At 48.8% G+C, this 20,259-nt stretch overlaps 1 protein-coding gene across 6 annotated transcripts in view; it reads left to right on the top strand.

The window, feature by feature from the left end:
- LOC119954359 (protein AF-10-like) overlaps positions 1 to 17,681 on the top strand; it is a 182,639-nt gene extending 164,958 nt beyond the window's left edge. For 5 of the 6 annotated variants that reach the window (XM_038779535.1, XM_038779536.1, XM_038779540.1 and 2 more), the window contains 3 exons: positions 3,893 to 3,998; positions 6,760 to 6,957; positions 10,701 to 17,681. In XM_038779535.1, coding sequence (XP_038635463.1) covers positions 3,893 to 3,998; positions 6,760 to 6,957; positions 10,701 to 10,736 — 340 coding nt within the window. In that variant the 3' untranslated portion in view covers positions 10,737 to 17,681. Of the gene's footprint in view, positions 1 to 3,892; positions 3,999 to 6,759; positions 6,958 to 10,700 lie in introns of those variants that run through there. The other variant, XM_038779541.1, reaches the window with a different exon arrangement.
- The last annotated feature ends 2,578 nt before the right edge of the window (positions 17,682 to 20,259 follow it).

Genomic DNA, 20,259 nt, shown 5'->3' on the forward strand with positions numbered 1-20,259 from the left:
TTTTCCTTCGACACAACAACAGCTTTAATTTATGATGGCGCCTTTTTATAAATCCCAAGGCGCTTCACAGGAGCGTAATCGGGACACAAATCTGACACCAGGCTGAAGAAGGAGACATTAGGACAGGTATCCAAAGTGCAGTTGGGCCAGGAGCCTCTGCAGATCCACAAAGACAGGGTTGATGAATGAATGGGACTGATTGTGAAATAGAATAAAGAAGCAGAAGATCATAGATCATAGAATTTACAGTGCAGAAGGAGGCCATTCAGCCATCGAGTCTGCACCGGCTCTTGGAAAGAGCGCCCTACCCACGGTCAACACCTCCACCCTATCCCCATAACCCAGTAACCCCACCCAACACTAAGGGCAATTTTGGACACTAAGGGCAATTTATCATGGCCAATCCACCTGACCTGCACATCTTTGGACTGTGGGAGGAAACCGGAGCACCCGGGGGAAACCCACGCAGACACGGGGGAGGATGTGCAGACTCCGCACAGACAGTGACCCAAGCCGGAATCGAACCTGGGACTCTGGAGCTGTGAAGCATTTGTGCTATCCACAATGCTACCGTGCTGCCCACAAGGTTGGGTGAGTTTATGGAAGATGGGAAGACATTAGGATATTTGAGTCTGAAGTGTGCAAGTATTTTTTTTCCATTTAAGTTTTTTTTTAAAAAGAGGATGGATTAGGAAGCTTGAATATTCAAGAACAATTCACAAAGATGGTCCAGTATTTCTAATCCGCAAGCTGACCTGATGATTCAGTGTTTAATAAAGAACGGTGATCCGTCTTTCTCAGTTTTTGCTGCTGGCCGAGGGTGCTATAATTTGAATTTTTATCAGGAATGAGTGTTTCTGCCCCTTGGCAAAGGAGGGTGGTGTCACATTATGCAAATAAGAGTCTGTATCATTTGAAATAAATTATGACTCAGGAACAAGCAGAGCTGGATTTGTGTCCTGGCTGTTTTATCAGTGTGGGAAAGTGTCTGACTTTAGACGCAGCTTCTCCTGTGTATCAGGCTGCTTCCTCTGCTGCTACAATGAAGAAAATATCACTTGGTGGAATTGTAAAGACCCAGGAAACCATTCGGCCCAATGTGCCAGTGCCAGCCCTTTGAATGTGCTGTCCAGTTCGTCCCGCTCTTTCCTCGGAGGCCTACAATTTGTTAATCTCCATCACAATATCACAACTTTTATCCACATCTTTTTGAATCTGCTTCCAACCCAACCCCCCCCCCCCCCCCCCCCCCCCCTTTCAGGCAGCACCTTCCAAATCACAAAAACTCGCTGCATCAAAAATGTTTTTGTCGTGTCGTCCCTGGTTCGTTTGCTAAATGCTGTGGGGTGAATTTTCCAGCCCCTCTCTGGTGTATTTTAATAAGGGGTGTGGATGAGTGGGATGGGGGTAACACAGGTGGCCTGCGCCCCTGACCAGTCCCCCAACACAGCACTGGGGGAGGTAAAGAAAGATGTGCACTTTTAAAGCAATGTTCATGACCTGTGGACACTCCCGAAGCAGATGGCAACCAATTAGGCGCTTTCAAAATGGAGGCAGTGTCGTAACTCCAGAAATCCAGCAGCCAATTTAAAGCAGCGACGTGTTAATCAAGTAACCCGTTTTGTTGGTGATGGGGGTAAATATTGCGGAGAACAATTCCCCTGTTGTTCTTTGAAGAGCACGTGGCACCTGTTCGGTCCACCTGAGATTTAATGTCCCATGCAAAATATGGCACGACTGCCAGTGCAGTCCATCCCTCAGTGAAGTGTCAACTGGCTTAACCTAAAATAAGCAAAATATTGCGGATGCTGGAATCTGAAACCAGAACAAGGAATTCTGGAAGAAAACTACAGATGCACTCAGACCAGCTGAGTTTTTTTTTTACCATTCTCTGTTCCTGTTGCCTACAAGGCTTTCTGCTTTCGAGCAACCTCGTGCAGATGCAAAGATTGGAAACCTTGTTAATGTGCATCCTGATGATTTTGGGCAGGATGCTGCAATGCTGCAGTACCTGTTGCTACCAGCAGAGGTTCATAATGAGCTAACTCGAGAGCAAACCTCCCTCTAATGGTAGTGAGTGGACATGGCAACATGTACCTGCTGCTCAAAATCTGTTCCAACTGCATCTGTGGTGCTTCTAATTTCCATCTTCAAGCTCATCAAATAGTAATTTGCAGCTGTCAATCCAATGTCTGCAAACTCTTTGTCTCTTTTCTACTCCACTTTATGTCAAACATGGTAGCATCATTTTTTTTCCAGTTAAGGGGCAATTTAGCGTGGCCAATCCACCTACCCTGCACGTCTTTGGGTTGTGGGGGTGAAACCCACGCAGACACGGGGAGAATATGCAAACTCCACACAGACAGTGACCCGGGGCCAGGATCGGATCCGGGTCCATGGCGCTGCCACCCAGCTAGTCTCCTCTTAACCTGTGGAATCATTGTCTGCTGTATAATTCGGAGTCACTTCAATCCGATTACCTGATAATTCCAAAATAGTCATTTTGAAAGCACTTAACTTGCTACTTGCAGTTACTTAACTCAAAGTAATGCAAGAAATGAATAAGCAGAAATCTTCCCACAAAAGACTTTCATAGTGCCTTTAACAGCATCAGGATGTCCCAAAGCCATTAAAATACTTTTGAAGCGTTGTCGCCGACATTTTAATGCAGGAAAATACTGCAGTCAATTTTTACACAGCAGCTTCCAGTGACAGCGATCAGGGTTGGTGGAGGATAAATATTGGCCAAGTCACTGGGGGAACTCCCCTGCTCTTCTTCGTATAGTCGAGGCCAGACGGAGCCTCTGTTCAGTGCCTCAGTAGAATGGACGGCCTATCTGACAGCGCAGCCTAGAGTAGCTGTTCACGGTTCTGGAGTGGGACTTGAACCTACGACCTTCAGATTCCGATGGGAGAGTGCTACTCACTGAACCAAAACTGTCCTATTCGATGAGAAATCCCATAACACTGTACACCCCACCCACCCCCCACACACACACACACGCAGGAACAAAGGAAGTATTCCTGCCAGACCTTATCGTATGGATGCTCAGCTAATGCTGTGCATTCCACAAAGGTTGCGCGCATGCCTTAGCGTCTGTGTGCGTTTGTCGGTGTATGTTGTCGTGTGTATGTGTGGATGGGGTAGAGGGAGTACAGGCAGGTGAAGCAGGCAATGACGGTAAGTTGTTCTGTTGGGCAGCCTCACGGCGCCAAGGTCCCAGGTTCGATCCCGGCTCTGGGTCACTGTCAGTGTGGAGTTTGCACATTCTCCCCGTGTTTGCGTGGGTTTCACCCCCACAATCCAAAGATGTGCAGGGTAGGTGGATTGGCCATGCTAAATTGTCCCTCAATTGGAAAAAATGAATTGGATACTCTAAATTTAGTTTTAAAAAAACAATTCTGTTGGTAGCACGTCACCTAAAGTCCTACAGGAAAACAGAAGAGCTTGGAGCTGACCCTCTTTCCCCCCCTCCCCCCTTGCCCTCCCTCCACTAACACCCCCCACTCCCACCCCCAGCCCTCCTTTCGCCCCACCCACAGCTCCCAGCCTTCGCTTTGCCACCCCAGCCCTTGTTCGCCCTTCCCCCCCGCACTCACCCCTCGGTTGGCAACCCCCCAGCCCCGTCTCCTTTAGCCACTGAATACCCATTAATCTGTGCTTTACCAGAATCCTCGGGACTTTAGCAATTTATGTCAATGCTTCAGGTCTCTGCACCTCCAAACACGCCGCTGATCAATGTCATGCAACCAGTCATAGTCTCTCCACAGAACGTTCTTTCATCAGTGCATCAGATGTGTGATTCCATCCAACGTAGAAGTCTGTATCTTTACTACAGCCACTCGTTTCTCGACAAAATGCTGAGTTTTGTCTCTTTGTGTCTTTGTACAGCGGCATCTCCAGAATGGGGCCAATACCTGACCAGCAAAGACAGTTCCTGTACCAACAACAACAGCAGCAGCTACAGCAGCTACTGACCTCTCAGCAACTCACTCCGGTAAGATTTGACACTTTCTAAGTCCCAAAGTGACCAAGGCTGAGATGTGGTTGTTGAGACACAGTCACAGTGCTTTCCTCTGGATCTGGCCAGGTCAGACCCCAACGAGGGTGCTTAATGGCAACATCAGATGACTAAAATGGGCGATGGTGTCATAGTGGTTATGTCACTGGGTTAAGAGAGATGGGTGAGCACAGGTTTGGCCAAAGCAGTGGCTTTGACAAAGGGTCTCCAGAGGAGAGAGGGAAGACGAGCTGGAGAGACAGAAGGGTTTAGTTCTGGAGCTCCAGAGTATGGAGCCTACAACGTGGAAAGCATGGCTGTGGAGTAAAGGAATCGGAGAGGGTGGGTACACGTGACCCTAGGAGAACGGAGGCTTTGGAGTTGTAGTGTAGGTGATGGGGAGGGAAGGTATGCAATCATGAGGGTAAGAACCATAAATTTTGAGTCGGGAACTAAGGCCGGGATTTTCAGAGGATGCGGAAGGTGAGCCATTGAGTTTCGACGGCACTGGAAGGTGCCAGCGACGGGTGGGGTTGGAAAATTCCTGCCTAAGTTTCAACATCAGCCCCTGAGGGCAGGAGTGATGGAGTCATAGGGTGCAGGCAGCAGGGCTGTAGACAAAGTACAGTTTACAAAGCTTGGGAGAACACTCGGGAGAGAGCAGGAATAATCTGAAAGTGACAGAGGAGCGGATGGGAATGCCAGCAGCGGGATGGCTTGGGAAAGGGATTGGGGAACAGCATCACTGGAGACGGTGCAAAGAAGATTGAACTGCTGTAGCTATCAAGAACTGAACAAGTTTGGGCTTTTCCCTTTAGAAAAGAGAACTTTTGAAGAATGACCCAGGAGAGATCTTCATGAAGAGGTTTGAAAGGATTGACGTAGACTTGTTTCCATTTGTGGGAAGGTGAAAACTAGGCGCCATAAATAAGACCATAAGATATAGGAGCAGAATTAGGCCATTCAGCCCATTGAGTCTGCTCTGCCAGTCGATTATGGCTGATATGTTTCTCATCCCCATTCACCTGCCTTCTCCCAGTAACCATGAATCCTCTTTTTAAAAATAAATTTAGAGTACCCAATTCATTTTTTCCAATTAAGGGGCAATTCAGCGTGGCCAATCCACCTAATCTTTTTTGGGTTGTGGGGGTAAAACCCACGCAGAAATGGGGTGAATGCGCAAAGTCCACATGGACAGTGACCCAGGGCCGGGATTCAAATCTGGGTCCTCAGCGCCACAGTCCCAGTGCTAACCACTGTGCCACATGCTGCCCTCAATCCACCTACCCTGCACATTTTTGGGTTGTGGGGGCGAAACCGATGCAGTCAGGGGGAGAATGTGCAAACTCCGCGCACGCACGCACGCACGCACGCACACACACACGCACACACACACACACACACACACACACACACACACACACACACTGACTCATGGCCGGGAACGAACCTGGACATCGGCGCCGTGAGGCAGCAGTGCTAACCACTGCGCCACTGGGCTGCCCATCCACAATCCCCTTATTAATCAAGAACCTATCTATCTCTGTCTTAAAGACACTCAGCGATTTGGCCTCCACAGCCTCCTGCAGCAAAGAGTTTCACAGGTTCACCCCCCTCTGGCTGAAGAAATTCCTCTTCCTCTCTGTTTTAAAGGATCGTCCCTTTAGCCTGAGGCTGTGCCCTTGCATTCTAGTCTCTCCTATTAGTGGAAACATCTTTTCTATGTCCACTCTATCTAGGCCTTTCAGTATTCTGTAAGTTTCTATACTCCATCAAGTACAGACCCAGAGTCCTCAACCCCTCCTCATATATGACAAGCCCTTCATCCTCTGGGGCCCCTCCAAGGCCAGCACATTCTTCCTTAGATACAGGACTCAAAATTGCTCACAGTATTCCAAATGGGGTCTGACCAGAGCCTTATACAGCCTCAGAAGTACATCCCTGGTCTTGTATTCTAACCCTCTCTAAATGAATGCTAACATTGCATTTGGCTTCCTATCTGGCGACTGAACCTTCACGTTGACCTTGAGAGAATCCAGAATCAAGACTCCCAAATCTCTTTGCGCTTCTGATTTCCGACGCCCATCCCCATTTAGAAAATAGCCTATTCATCTATTCTTCCTACCAAAGTGCACAACCTCACACTTTTTCACATTGTGTTCCATCTGCCACTTCTTCGCCCGCTCGCTTAGCCTGTCCAAGTCCTTCTGCAGCCTGCCGCTTCCTCAATCCAACCCGTCTGGAAGATTGTCACTAATAAATCAAAAAAGGATGTGAGGACAAACTACTTTCACAAGACAATGGTTAGAATGTGGAACTTGTTGCCTCATTGGAGTGGCTGAGATGAGCAGCAGAGATTTGCTGGATCTGAAGATAGGGTTGGATAAAGGGGGTAAGAGGAGGTTCTGGGGAGCATATATACTGGCATTGACTGGCCAAATAGCCTCTTTCTGTTCTGTAAATTACTGAATAATTATATTATCTGGATGCATATGCTTTGAATGAGAACACGCAACAGCAATTGAGGGAAGCTGGAGCATATTTTAGTTCCGGCATGAACTAGCTCAGAATAGTTTGCGGATTGACCTGAGATATCTACAGGTTTTGTTACTCACACTAAACAATGTTCAAGCAAACCGGTCCGGACAGCTTAAAAATCCGGTCGTCTGTGCACCGCGTCGTTCGCCAATGGACCATATTTTGTACGTGTATATATAATGTATATATTTTCTATCGCGTCTCTTGTAACCTGCCCCAGGACCAGCAAGCATTGGTTTATCAGATGATGCAACAGCAGCAGCACAGACAGCGGGAGCTCCAGTGGATACAGATGTCTGGAACGTCACAACTCCCCATCAGCAACCTGGCACAGGGATCTCCATCCCTGTCTGTTCACTCTGGCACAAACAACTCTTTGTTTTCTGTTCACACTGACAGCAATGTACAGAAAGCTCAGGTAAGTGTCAAACCTTCATACATAGTGCTTAACTAATCCTCCGCCTATCTCCATCCTCCAAACCCGCCATCTCCACCACTCTTTTTCGCTAACATTTTCCCCCCTCTTCTCTCAAAACGCGCTTTCTCTCAGCTCCTGATTCTCTCCACTTTTTCTCTATCCCTTTTCTTTTTTTTATAAATTTAGAGAACCAAATTTTTTTTTCCCCAATTAAGGGGGAATTTAGCGTGGCCAATCCACCTTACCCTGCACATCTTTGGGTTGTGGGGGCGAGACCCACACAGACATGGGGAGAATGTGCAAACTCCACACGGACAGTGACCCGGGGCCGGGATTCGAACCTGGGACGTCGGCGCCGTGAGGCACTGTGCTACATGCCACCCTTTTCTCCCTTTTCTCTCTCTCTCCCCTTTTTCTCTCACTCTCTCTCTCTCTCTCTCTCTCTCTCTCTCCTTCCTCTCTCGCTCTCCTCCTCTCTCTCTCTTCTCCCTTCCTCTCGTTCTCTCCCCCTCCCTCTCTCTCTCTCATCTCTCTCTCCCCCTTCCTCTCTCTCTCCCCCTCCCTCTCTCTCTCTCCCCTCCCTCTCTCTCTCCCCCCTCCCTCTCTCTCTCTCCCCTCCCTCTCTCTCTCCCCTCCCTCTCTCTCTCCCTCCCTCCTCTCTCTCTCCCCCTCCCTCTCTCTCTCCCCTCCCTCTCGTCCCCCCTCCTCTCTCTCCCCCCCTCCCTCTCCTCTCTCCCCCTCCCTCCCTCCCCCCCTCCCTCTCTCTCCCCCCTCCCTCCCTCTCCCCCCCTCCCTCCCTCTCCCCCCTCCCTCCCTCTCCCCCCCTACCCTCCCTCTCCCCCCCTCCCTCCCTCTCCCCCCCTCTCCCCCCCTCACCTCCTCTCCCCCCTCCCTCTCTCTCCCCCCTCCCTCTCTCTCCCCCGCCCTCCTCGTCCTCCCCCCTCCCTCTCTCTCCCTCCCTCTCTCTCTCTCTCCCCCTCCCCTTCCTCTCTCTCACCCCTCTTCCTCTCTCTCTCTCTCTCTCCCTCCCCCTCCTCTCTCTCCCCCCCCCCCCCTCTCTCCCCCCTCCCCCTCCTCTCTCTCCCCCCCTCCCCCTCCTCTCTCTCCCCCCCTCCCCCCTCTCTCTCCCCCCCCTCCCCCTCCTCTCCCTCCCCCTCCCCCTCCTCTCTCCCCCCCTCCCCTCCTCTCTCTCCCCCTCCCCCTCCTCTCTCTCCCCCTCCCCCTCCTCTCCTCCCCCCTCCCCCTCCTCTCTCTCCCCCTCCCCCCCCCCCTCCCCCTCCTCTCTCTCCCCCTCCCCCTCCCCCTCCTCTCTCTCCCCCTCCCCCTCCTCTCCTCTCCCCCTCCCCCCCCTCTCTCCCCCTCCCCCCTCTCTCCTCCCCCTCCTCTCTCTCCCCTCCCTCCTCTCTCGCCTCCCTCTCTCTCTCGCCTCCCTCTTCTCGCTCCCTCTCCTCTCTCTCTCCCTCCCTCTCTCTCTCGCCTCCCTCTCTCTCTCGCCTCCCTCTCTCTCGCCTCCCTCTCTCTCTCCCCTCCCTCTCTCTCTCCCCTCCCTCTCTCTCTCCCCTCCTCTCTCTCTCCTCTCCCCTCCCTCTCCTCTCCCCTCCTCTCTCTCTCCCCTCCCTCTCTCTCTCCCCTCCCTCTCTCTCTCCCCTCCCTCTCCTCTCTCTCTCCATTCCCTCTCTCTCTCCATTCCCTCTCCTCTCCCCTCCCTCTCTCTCTCTCTCTCTCTCCCCTCCCTCTCTCTCTCCCCTCCCTCTCTCTCTCTCTCCCCTCCCTTTCTCCCCTCCCTCTCCCCTCCCCCTCTCCCCCCCCTCTCCCCTCCCTCCTCCCTCCCCTCTCTCCCCTCCCCTCTCCCCCCCTCTCTCCCCTCCCTCTCTCCCCCCTCCTCTCTCCCCTCCCTCTCTCCCCTCCCTCTCCCTCCCTCTCTCCTCCCCTCCCTCCTCTCTCCCCTCCCTCTCCCTCTTCTCTCTCCTCTCCCCTTCCCCTCTCTCCCCCTTCCCCTCTCACCCCTCTTCCTCTCCAATCCCCCCTCTCTCTCCCCCTTCCTCTCTCTCTCCCTCTTCCTTTCTCTCTCCCCTTCCCCTCTCACTTCTCTTCCTCTCAAATCCCTCCCTCTCTCTCCCCTCCCTCTCTCTCCTCCCTCTCCTCTCTCTCTCCCTCCCTCTCTTTCCCCCCTCCCTCTCGCTCTCCCCTCCCTCCGCTCTCGCTCCCTCCTCTCTCGCTCCCCCTCCCTCTCGCTCTCCCCTCCCTCTCGCTCTCCCCTCCCTCTCGCTCTCCCCTCCCTCTCGCTCTCCCCTTCCTCTTGTTCTTCCCCTCCCTCTCTCTCTCCCCTCCCTTCCTCTCTCTCTCCCTCTCCCTCACTCTCTTCCCTCTCTCTCCTCCCTCTCCCTCTCGCTCTCCCCTTTCTCTCGTTCTCCCCCTCCCTCTCTCTATGCCCCTTCCTCTCTTTTGTACCAGCCTCCCCGGACAGGCGCCGGGAATGTGGTGACTAGGGGCTTTTCACAGTAACTTCATTGAAGCCTACTCGTGACAATAAGCGATTTTCATTTCATTTTTCATTTTCTCGCTCTGCCCCTTCCTCTCGCTCTCCCCCCTCCCTCTCATCTCTCCCTCCCTATCGCTCCCTCCACTTCTCTCTCTCGCTTCTCCCCACTTCCTCTCTCCCTCTCTCCCTCCCACACTTCCTCTCTCTCTCTCCCGCCCTTCCTCTCTCTCTCCCCCCCCTTCCTCTCTCTCTCTCCCCCTCCTCTCTCTCTCCCCCCTTCCCTCTCTCTCTCTCTCCCCCCTCTCCTCTCTCTCTCTCTCCCCATTCCTCTCTCTCTCTCTCTCTCCCCCCTTCCTCTCTCTCTCTCTCTCTCCCCCTTCCTCTCTCTCTCTCCCCCCCTTCCTCTCTCTCTCTCCCCCCTTCCTCTCTCTCTCCCTTCCTCTCTCTCTCTCCCCCCCCCTTCCTCTCTCTCTCTCTCTCCCCCTTCCTCTCTCTCTCCCCTTCCTCTCTCTCCCTCCCTCTCTCTTCCCCCCTCTCTCTCTCTCCCCCTTCCTCTCTCTTGCTCCCCCTTCCTCTCTCTTCCTCTCTTAATTTTTTTTCTCTCTTCCCATTCTTTTTCTCTTCCCTCTATTTCCCTCTTTTTCTCTGCCCTCTTTCAGTCCTCTCCACCACAGTTCCTTTATCTGCCTGTGTGTCTCTCTGTCTCTCTCTCTCTTTCCTCTCTCAACTTGACTTGCTCTCTCTGTGAGGCACTCTCTACCTTACCACGGTCTCTCTCTTCTGCCTGTCTTTTTGTGTCCCTCTTCCTCATTCGCAATACCACAATACTGACCAGTTTTATTTGTTTACCATGGTGCTTTTTTTCCACAAAATGATGATCAAGTTGGGAGTGACACTTCCAACCACTTGCTCCTTACAGCCACCTAATGGCCAGAACCTGCAACTCCATTGTGACAGCTGACATACCAAGAATTAAACCAGAACTGTTGTCATGATTCCTGGTCACATTTTTCGGTCAACAGGAAGTAACATTTGTGACCAAGAAGTGTACCTTGCACGAAATTTCATTTAATATAAAGGCTTAATTTTAAAAGTGACGAGAAGTAGTTTGAATTTCTTGTAAGATGCATAGACGTCCCTCCCAGAGACATTGAGCGAAATTAGCTGGTCTGGTTCAACAATAAATATTCTGCCTGCCACTCACAGCATCAATCTGAATCATGCTGATGCCTAATGATCTTTTTTTCCCCTTTTTTGTAAGAGGTTGAATGATAAAGTCAACCAGGAGAAGAGCTGACATCCTGTACCGCATCGTGTCTGCGCATTGCGCACAACAAAGTTGGACCTTGCACCTTCGCAACCTCTTTCCTTGAAGTCAAAGGTCATGGGTGAAGAGTCGAACTGACTTGGATATCTGCTGCTGACTGACGGTCTCTTGCGCATGGAAGACACAACGAAACAAGTTGGAAGCACAAGAGAACTCACTGCATCTTCTCAGGAAAAGACAAATAATGCTTCGGGGCGGGGTGAGGTGTACTGAAGCTTTTTTGGCGTCTTTAATCAATCAGCAATGAGGGGCAGTCCCTTATCTGTAGCAAGTCATTGGAATCCGAGCAGTGGAAGTTCAACATCACTGCTCTGGCGAAAATTAGGAAAATGGATCATTGCTGCTGTACAGAAACTCAAAGAACTAACTTTACACCCAAAATCAGAGGATGGGAACAACTTTTCACATACCGTCCACCAGTCTGAATTTGTGGTTAGCAATACCTGTGTTGTGTGAGTGTCTAACCTTTCCGTCGCATAGTCTTCTGTGTCAACTCTTGTGACTTTTCTCTCTTTTTTTTGTGTGTGTATGTGTTGATATTTGTGTTCTCTTTCCAATTTACAACACAAGCCACTGTCAACAGAATGCGATTCGAATGATCTGTCAGCAGGTAAATCTGACAGGTGGAGGATAGTTTGGGATTCGCCGAGGAGAGAAGGTTGCTGCTGGAAGCTCCCTGAGCTTGGACTGAGAAAGCCTCCTCTATCTCTCTCTTCCCCGGCAGCCCACACCCTCCCCCACCTCCCCTTCCCAAAGCCAACTACACCCGGTGGTCCGGCAGAAACATCTGGAGTTGAGAGCACTCGGGCCACTTTTCCAGGGTGTACCAGATGTGGACTTGCGTCCATGTATTCCTGCACCATGAGCTCCAGATGCTTTGCCTGGGATATTGGGGGGGATGGTTGGCGATCAATATTTTCACACAGGGAGGGGTGTTTTATTAATTGTGCATTTATTCGTCCCTTGAGATGGTGGCGGTGAAGCAGCCTTCTTGAACCATTGTGATGAAAGTGCTGTTGGGTATTGCGTTCCAGGGTTTTAACCCAGCGACATCCCGGACACCTCTGGGTAGCTCGTATCACAAGCTACCTTTAACAGAAGCCAGTGACTGCTGACCTGTTCCCTTTCATTAGGGGAAGGAAGCAGCTATAGGAGGTGAGGACGGCATCAAATAATGGGAGATTTAAAACAAAAAGGTTTCCTCCGATGCAGAAATACCTGAAATAAAATGCATTGTGGGATTGGAAAGAGAAAATGTGGGGTGTTCGAGGCCTTCAGCTAAAGCACGAACCTAGCTTTCTCCTTCAGACTCTGAGCAGTTTTAGACTTTCTTTTTATCACTTTGTAAGACGAGTCTGGATTGAGTTCAGTTTGGAAGGTGGAACAGAGTAGGCTAGGACTTGGGTGGTAATTATTCACATGACAGATTAGTGCTGTAAATTTCCACCCACCTCAGTGTGAACCTTTCCCACTGACCTCCGTGAAGCCACACCTTTCCACTTGCATCTCCTTTTCCTTTATTTAAACGGCACAAATCTGTAACCCTGGGCCCCATACACACCCCTCACCTCGCACCCCTCCCCATCACTGAAAATGGCGTTTCACTGCATTTATTTTCGATTAACCATTTCATCCCCACAGAATCGTGCTGCATTTTTTTTATTGTTTCGCACGCACATTGGTGGGTCCAGTCCGACACTTCACCAAATATGAAATTAGATTGTCTGCACGCAAGCTTTGAGTATTTTGTTTAAATACGCTCACCTGGGGGCTTCCCCAGAGACCTGGATCTGTGAGCACCTCCAGGGAACCGGAGCCCGGGAGTTCCCAAGGGGCTCCCACAAACGATTAGGATTCTGGACCGCGCAAGGTCACGTTGGCAAAGCTCAATGTTTTCAAGGGACACAGTTACGATTTTGCCAGCTGACCTTTAAATCTTACCAGCTCGTATATACAATGTTCCACCATCTCCGTTTATAGCTCGCTGAGCCCGCTATATCATAGCTCTTATTAAATTTCATTTCTGACTAGGGTAGCTTCGCTGGCTCCACGCCCACCGTCCATCCCATAGCCAGCGGCAGGCTCGGGAGTAAGATTGACAGGCGGGCCAGGAAATCCTGTTTTATTTCACTTAATTTTTTTTTAAAAACATTCCAGATCCTTCCATCTACGAACAATGATTTCACACGGTAAACAATCCATTTCGAAAGGTGTGTATTCAGATGGCTCACCTATGCGGATGGCTGAAGGGGCCCATCCTTGAGAGGCAGGTTCAGGCACACGTTGCACACACGCAAAGCTACCAAGTGTCACGGGTTGTAGATTTCAGATTTGGTGTCTGTGGTCAAGCCGCTGTAGCCACTGGTCATTGTGGTGGCTCATGCCAGCTCACAGAAGATGTTGCCAGTTTCCTCTGCCATCAGCTGGTGACTCCCAGGTGCCAAACATCGATGTCCAGGACCGTCATGTCGCACATGCAGCATCATTGAAGCAGAGCGTTGGGCGTCCTACTGCTTGTCTGGTTCTGGATGCCTCACCGTACAGAATCAACCACCTTCCAGTCTGCGGACATGCCTGAGTTGCTAACAAATTGGGATCTCTGCCTTTGAGAGGACTGGAACATTTGTGATTTTGTGACTTTTTTTTTTTAAAACCTTCTAAATATTGCTGTCGGGGTCCTGAGCCGGCCTGTCTAGTTTGTTTTCACTGGTTGTCCTCCACTGTCCCAGACCCAGGATGTACCACGGGCCTCGTTGCAGCAGGCACAGGAAAATAGTTGTAGCGAGAAAAACAGAACTTGTATTTCCACAGTCGGCAGCCAGTGATGATTTTCCGTCCAACCTCGTCAGCTAGATCTGGAAGATCTGGTCTGATATATTGTGGGGTGGAATGGGTTGCTGAATTTTTGAGTCGAACAGAAAAATACCTTGCACTTTATATGGAAATCTGAATGCTATGCATCATTGATCGAGGGTAATTTCTTCTTGAGCTTTTCCCTATTAAGCCCCCTGATCCAAAGGGAAACTCCCAATAGGTTCTGATCTCGTACTGCTCCAGTTGGAAAAGAACAGGAATAAAACCTGCTTTATGGGCGCTTTGTTTATTAGAAAAATTGGTGACAGTAAACTTCCGATTCCCTTACCATCAGTTGAGATTATTAATAAAGGGCCCAGCTTGGATTGCCAACCCTTCAGGATTTCTCTAGCGTCCAGGAATTGAAGATTAATTCCTACTGTTAGCAAACCAAGGACAAAAATCATAGGAGGCTGTCTCACGGTGCCGAGGTCCCAGGTTCGATCCCGGCTCTGGGTCACTGTCCGTGTGGAGTTTGCACATTCTCCCCGTGTTTGCGTGGGTTTCGCCCCCACAACCCAAAGATGTGCTGGTTAGGTGGATTGGCCAGGCTAAATTGCCCCTTAATTTGAAAAAATGAATTGGGTACTCTAAATTTAAAAAACACAAACAATCATAGGAGGCCATAACAAGTTGAATTTTTCCAAATTATTTATATACTTCTTTTTGTACCCGAGTTATTAAAAACAAAGTAGGACATGGGAATAAAGTACTGTTTGCCTGACGGTCAAAAATCAGCCAAGCGGAGAGTGAAGGAGCTATTAGCATTCCGATTGGTCACGGGAGGACGGGCAATGATGTCGAGCAGCCAATGGCACCAATGTGGGGGAGGGCAGTTTAGAGGCCGGAGGTCATGTGATGAAACCTCCAGGAAAACATCCGACCAGAATGGGAACTCCATTGAGATGCTTCCCGCATTCTGCTGGAGCCGCTGGAAGCATCCTTTCCAGCTTTGGCAGATTCTGCCAAAGGGACTTCAAGAATTTTTATGTAAAAAAAAAAAAAAAAAATTTAGCAGCTTTATCTGTAAACCGTTGTAAATACAATCTGAAGGAGCTGTACAGAAGAGTAGGTGCTATAGAGGGATGCTGCAATAATGAGGAGAAAATTGTATGGCTAGTCCTGCAGATGAGGAAGATGGTGAAATAGATCTTCACAGTTATATATTGGTAGAAAATTCCCCCTTTAAAAACTAATAAAATTAAAAGTTCAACTCTCATTCATATCATGGTAGGCAGTGTTGCTCAGGATCCCTAACCGTCTGCTGCTGGATGCAATTACCCAAGGAATAGGAGTTCAAACTGTTGGGATTTTTGATGCTCGTTATAACACGGCTTTTTGGTGTTGGGAACATCACACAGCCCGTTCTGTAACAGCACCTTCACTTTTAATTTCTGCCTCTGAAGAACTCATCAAGTCTCATGCGATTGATTTTTGGGGCACTTTACTGTGTGGTTGGGTTTTTAGCAACAGAGAATGGTTTCTATCATATTTCTATAGAGAGTGGGGGGGGGTTAGGGAGCTGGAACATATGGGAAATGAAGGCAACAGTGTCGGTCACTGGAAGGATGCAGTTTTCAGCTTCCAACGTAACCTAATTATTGCGTAAAAATTGTGGAGGGGCTTTTGTTCAGTTCTGGCGGAGGGGGAGTGGTTGGGGGGGGAGGTGAGATCTGAGGCCTAATCCTTGGCTTCGGTCTTAATCAACAGCTGGGGCTTGAAATGGTCTTGGTATCCTGGACTAGGGAGCTTAAAGTCAACCAAGAGATCCTATGCCACATCACTAACAAATGCTGGAGATGGGCTTCCACCTCGTCGAGTAGAGGCGCAAGGACAATTGTTTGCTATGGTTGTTTCTACCATCTTACCATTGACAGCGTTGCTGTTTTGAATCAAGTATGGTGGATCAATATGTCATGGGGTGCGAGTGATGTCTTTCTCTTTTGGATATTTAGACCTCTATAGTGTTCAGAGAGTAATCCGTCTCTCTCTAAAGTTATAGCTGGATCCAGGATGGACTTTGCCATCAAATCAAAACTTTCAATGGCTTTGATTTCTGTCGGGAAAAACGCAATTAATTGGTGACTTCCCCCTTTGAAGTAAAACGTCAGTCAGATATAATTACAGACCTTGGTATACGGAAGTAATATAACCCATTCCCCACTGATAAAGTTTGGTGGTGTAATTTTGGGCAGGGGTCTTTTGACATTTGAACTGAGAAGAACACAATTTCTGTGATGTCAGAGAGAAGTTTTATTTGTAATGCCAGATGCATCTGAATTGTAAAGACATTCTTTACAACAAGGGAGTTGCAATTTGATTAAATGTAACGAGGGTAGCCAATGACTCCAGGAACTGAAGGTAATTTGCAGGACACTTGTTAGGAGAAAAACACCTGTGAAACATAGGAATATTAAAATAAAAGTTTTCCTTTTTTCCCATTTTCTTTTGAACTCTTTGGTTTATTATTTATGGAGCTATTGGAGGAGTAAAGCTCTCCCGAATGAATGACAATAAAGAGTCATCACAAATATCCGTTTCTCCAAAGTGTGGGGGGGGGGGTGGGGGGGGAGGAGAGAGGGGCAGTACATCATGAGGATGGACATATCGGAGAAAACCAATGGCCGGGAAATGGGGACAGGGCAGTTGGAGTTGGGAGGTCATGTTATCCAGGAATATGCCCAGTCATAGTTGGCAACCCTACATACACCACACAAGGAGGAAGCTTCCCATGGTCAGGACCTGGGGAGATGATGAGGTACGTTCGTAGGCAGTGTACATATCAGAAACAAACCATCAAATCTGTCAATGCCATGGGTGGGGGGATCTGATTGTAATTCACCATTGCTTTTAGACGTAGATAATCTAATAAAGGTGTTGGAGTGGGGACCGGCTTGGATGACCGGGGTTTGGTCTCCGTTGTAATTGGTTATTGTTTTCCTATGCACTTTTGAAACGTGGGAACAGTGGCCGTCTTGTGATTGACAGTCATGTGACGCACTGTAGTCTGGTTTAGCTGTTTTTGGTAGAGTTTGTGGCGAAGTCATATAAACCAGTGTTAAACCGTAGCTGCAGACACTTCGACACATGATGTAGCATCAGGATACTGTGCAAGTAATGTAAATAAATGAAGAAAAATCATCATTGTAAAAACTTTTCCTTTTTAGATTTCAGCACATTTATAAAATGTACCATGCCCTTTTTTTTATAAAAAGAAACTTTTTTAAAAAACATTTACCTTGCTAATGGTGTGTGCAGAATTACCTTAGGGTAGCACAGCACCCTCTGTGACTCAGTACAATGTCCAGCGTGTCTTGTGAGTCAAGCACCCACCTGGGAGATCTTAAGTTTGGTGGGGTCACCCATTTGTGCCGACTCAGTTGATTGCGGATGCCACACGGAGATGTGTGGGTTCTGCAATTGCCCTCGTGCACAATTCGGATGCTTGTGTGATCATTGGGTGGAGGATGGCATTGCTCAGCAGTGAAGCCTCCCACAGTTGAATTGACGCCCGACCCCCACCCTTGGCGGGGAGGGGGGGGGGGGGGGGGGTCATGCACCAGTTTGCATGAATGGGGTAGCCCATCAAATGTCTTGCAGAGGAGAAGAGAAAATTTGAAAGAGAGGACCCATCATCCACGGAGGGCCCTTCTGAGGCAAGGAACAAATGGTTTAATCTGTAGCTGAAACCGGTTTGCTTGTGCGTTTTTAAAAATAGTCTGATGTTCGTAACTCTGGGTATAAGTTGTACAGCTGCTTCATCTAATTTGTAAATAAACTTCTTTCAAATATTATTTGTCAAAAGCAGAAAAAGAAGAAAAAAATCTAAATATTCTCATTTGTAATATTTTTATGGAAACATTTTGCCTTAGAAAGAGATTTATCTGTCTAGGTTTATTTATTTGTTTTCTTTTAAATAACTTTGCAATTATAAACAGAACTGTTTAGAGATCCCTGATGGCCATGTTGCCTGTGTACAACATGTGAATTGAGTAAATGTAAGAGAGATATTTTGCTATGAAGGATTACATTTTTACTAAAAAGCAAATTGTTCAAAAATAATCATTTATCTTGTTTATTTGCTTCAGTGCCATTGTGCATTTTGTTTGTGTTTATGTGTCAGATGTAGCTGTGCAGCTAGCACACTTTGCTACCCAGTCGGAAGATTATGGGGTTGAGTGTCACTACGTGAACAAAGAACAAAGAATAGTACAGCACAGGAACAGGCCCTTCGGCCCTTCAAGCCTGTGCCGACCATGCTGCCCGTTTAAACTTAAATCTTCTACACTTCCAGGATCAGTATCCCCCTATTCCCATCCTATTCATGTATTTGCCAAGATAAACGTCCCGATCGTCCCTGCTTCCACCACCTCTCCTCCGGCAGCGAGTTCCAGGCACCCACTACCCTCTGTGTAAAAAAAAAAACTTGCCTCGTACATCTCCTCTAAACCTTGCCCCTCGCACCTTAAACCTACCTATGCCCCCGAGTAATTGACCCCTCTACCCTGGGAAAAGTCTCTGACTATCCACTCTGCCTATGCCCCTCATAATTTTTTAGACCTCTATCAGGTCGCCCCTCAACCTCCATCGTTCCAGTGAGAACAAACCAAATTTATTCAACCTCTCCTCCTAGCTAATGCCCTCCATACCAGGCAACATTCTGGTAAATCTCTTCTGCACCCTCTCTAAAACCTCCACATCCTTCTGGTAGTGTGCCGACCAGAATTGAACACTATACCCCAAGTATTGTGGTTGGGGCTGGTTTAGCACAGGGCTAAATCGCTGGCTTTGAAAGCAAACCAAGGCAGGCCAGCAGCACGGTTCAATTCCCGTACCAGCCTCCCCGAACAGACGCCGAAATGTGGCAACTAGGGGCTTTTCACAGTAACTTCATTTGAAGCCTACTTGTGACGATAAGCGATTTTCTTTTTCATTTCACGTGTGGCCTAACCAAGGTTCTATACATCTGCAACATGACTTGCCAATTCTTATGCTCAATGCCCTGGCCAATGAAGGCAAGCATGCCGTATGCCTTCTTGACTACCTTCTCCACCTGTGTTGCCCCTTTCAGTGGACCTGTACACCTAGATCTCTCTGCACATTGCCGTACTGAAGGAGTGCTGCACTGTCAGGTGGCATGTGTCAGCCGGGATATTACACTGCCTGCTCTCCCTGGTGGGCACATGATCACGTTGCAGAAGGAGCAAGGGAGTTGTCCCTGGTGACCTGGCTGGCATTCATCCCTCGGTTAACCTCACGGAAAAACATTATCTGGTCAGTCATCGCATTGCTGTTTGTAAGCGTTTGCTGTGTTTAAATTGGCTGTCACGTTGCCTACTTTGTCACAGTGGCCACACTGCAGAAGAATTTCATTGTTTGCAAGATGCAAATGAGAACAGTGGTCGTTAAAAACTGCGATGTAGACACGCGTCTTTTTTGATTTTTGTGTCGGATATGGCGTGGATTTATGTAAACGAGACATCAGGAATTGCTGAGTTCCTCTTGTGATCAGGACTGTTCTCGTTCAGCCCAGCATCCACAATGGGTGGCACGGTAGCACAGTGGTTAGCACTGTTGCTTCACAGCGTCAGGGACCCGGGTTCGATTCCCCGCTGGGCCACTCTCTGTGCGTTCTCCCCGTGTCTGAGTGGGTTTCCTCCGGGTGCTCCGGTTTCCCCCCACAAGTCCCGAAAGACGTGCTGTTAGGTGAATTGGACATTCTGAATTCTCCCTCTGTGTGCCCGAACAGGTGCCAGAGTGAGGCGACTAGGGACTTTTCACAGTAACGTCATTGCAGTGTTAATGTAAGCCTACTTGTGACCTCTTTAGGTGGCACAGTGGTACATCTGCCTCACAGCCCCAGGGAGCCGGGTTCGATTCCAGGCTTGGGTGACTGTGTGGAGTTTGAACGTTTTCCCTGTGTCTGCTTGGGATTCCTCCGGGTGCTCCGGTTTTCTCCCACAGTCCAAAGATGTGTAGGTTGGGTGGATTTTTCATGCTAAATTGCCCCTTAGTCCAAAGGTTAGGTGGAATTATGGGGATAGGGCAGGGGAGTGGACCTACATAGGATGCTCTTTTGGAGGGTCAGTGCAGACTTGTTGGGCCAAATGGCCTCCTCTGCACTGCAGGGATTCTATGATCTAAACTAATCTTTCGCAGGTAACCCTCGATGAAGCACTGCGATCTTTTCAAAAGTGACTTGGAAAACATTTAAGATGAGGCCAGGTAAGAATGCGTAAAATATCAGAGCATCAAGCTTTGAAACATTAAGCCCATGCACATGGGTCTCCCGTACGTCTCAATTTTTCAGCATACCCTTTTATTGATCATTTTACTGAATTCCTAATTTAAGAACTTAGCACTTCACTGCAACTGAATATGTGGAGCAACAGTTACGATTGGTTTCAATCAGTTCAATCATTACAACCTGTCCATGTATAATAATACAAATACCATGAGCATGTTATGTCCAGTACATCAATCATGGAGCTTGAATTAAAACATTATAATTTCCAACTACCCTCCTGTAGCCTGAGCAGAGATGTTAAGGAACAGAGATAGAGAGAGAGACACACACTACATAAATAAAAGACAATTTGTGTTGAGTTTGCCATCCATATAGGCTGGCAGTTGCGAAGAT

Source organism: Scyliorhinus canicula, chromosome 19 (assembly GCF_902713615.1).
Source record: "Scyliorhinus canicula chromosome 19, sScyCan1.1, whole genome shotgun sequence".
NCBI lineage: Eukaryota > Metazoa > Chordata > Chondrichthyes > Carcharhiniformes > Scyliorhinidae > Scyliorhinus > Scyliorhinus canicula.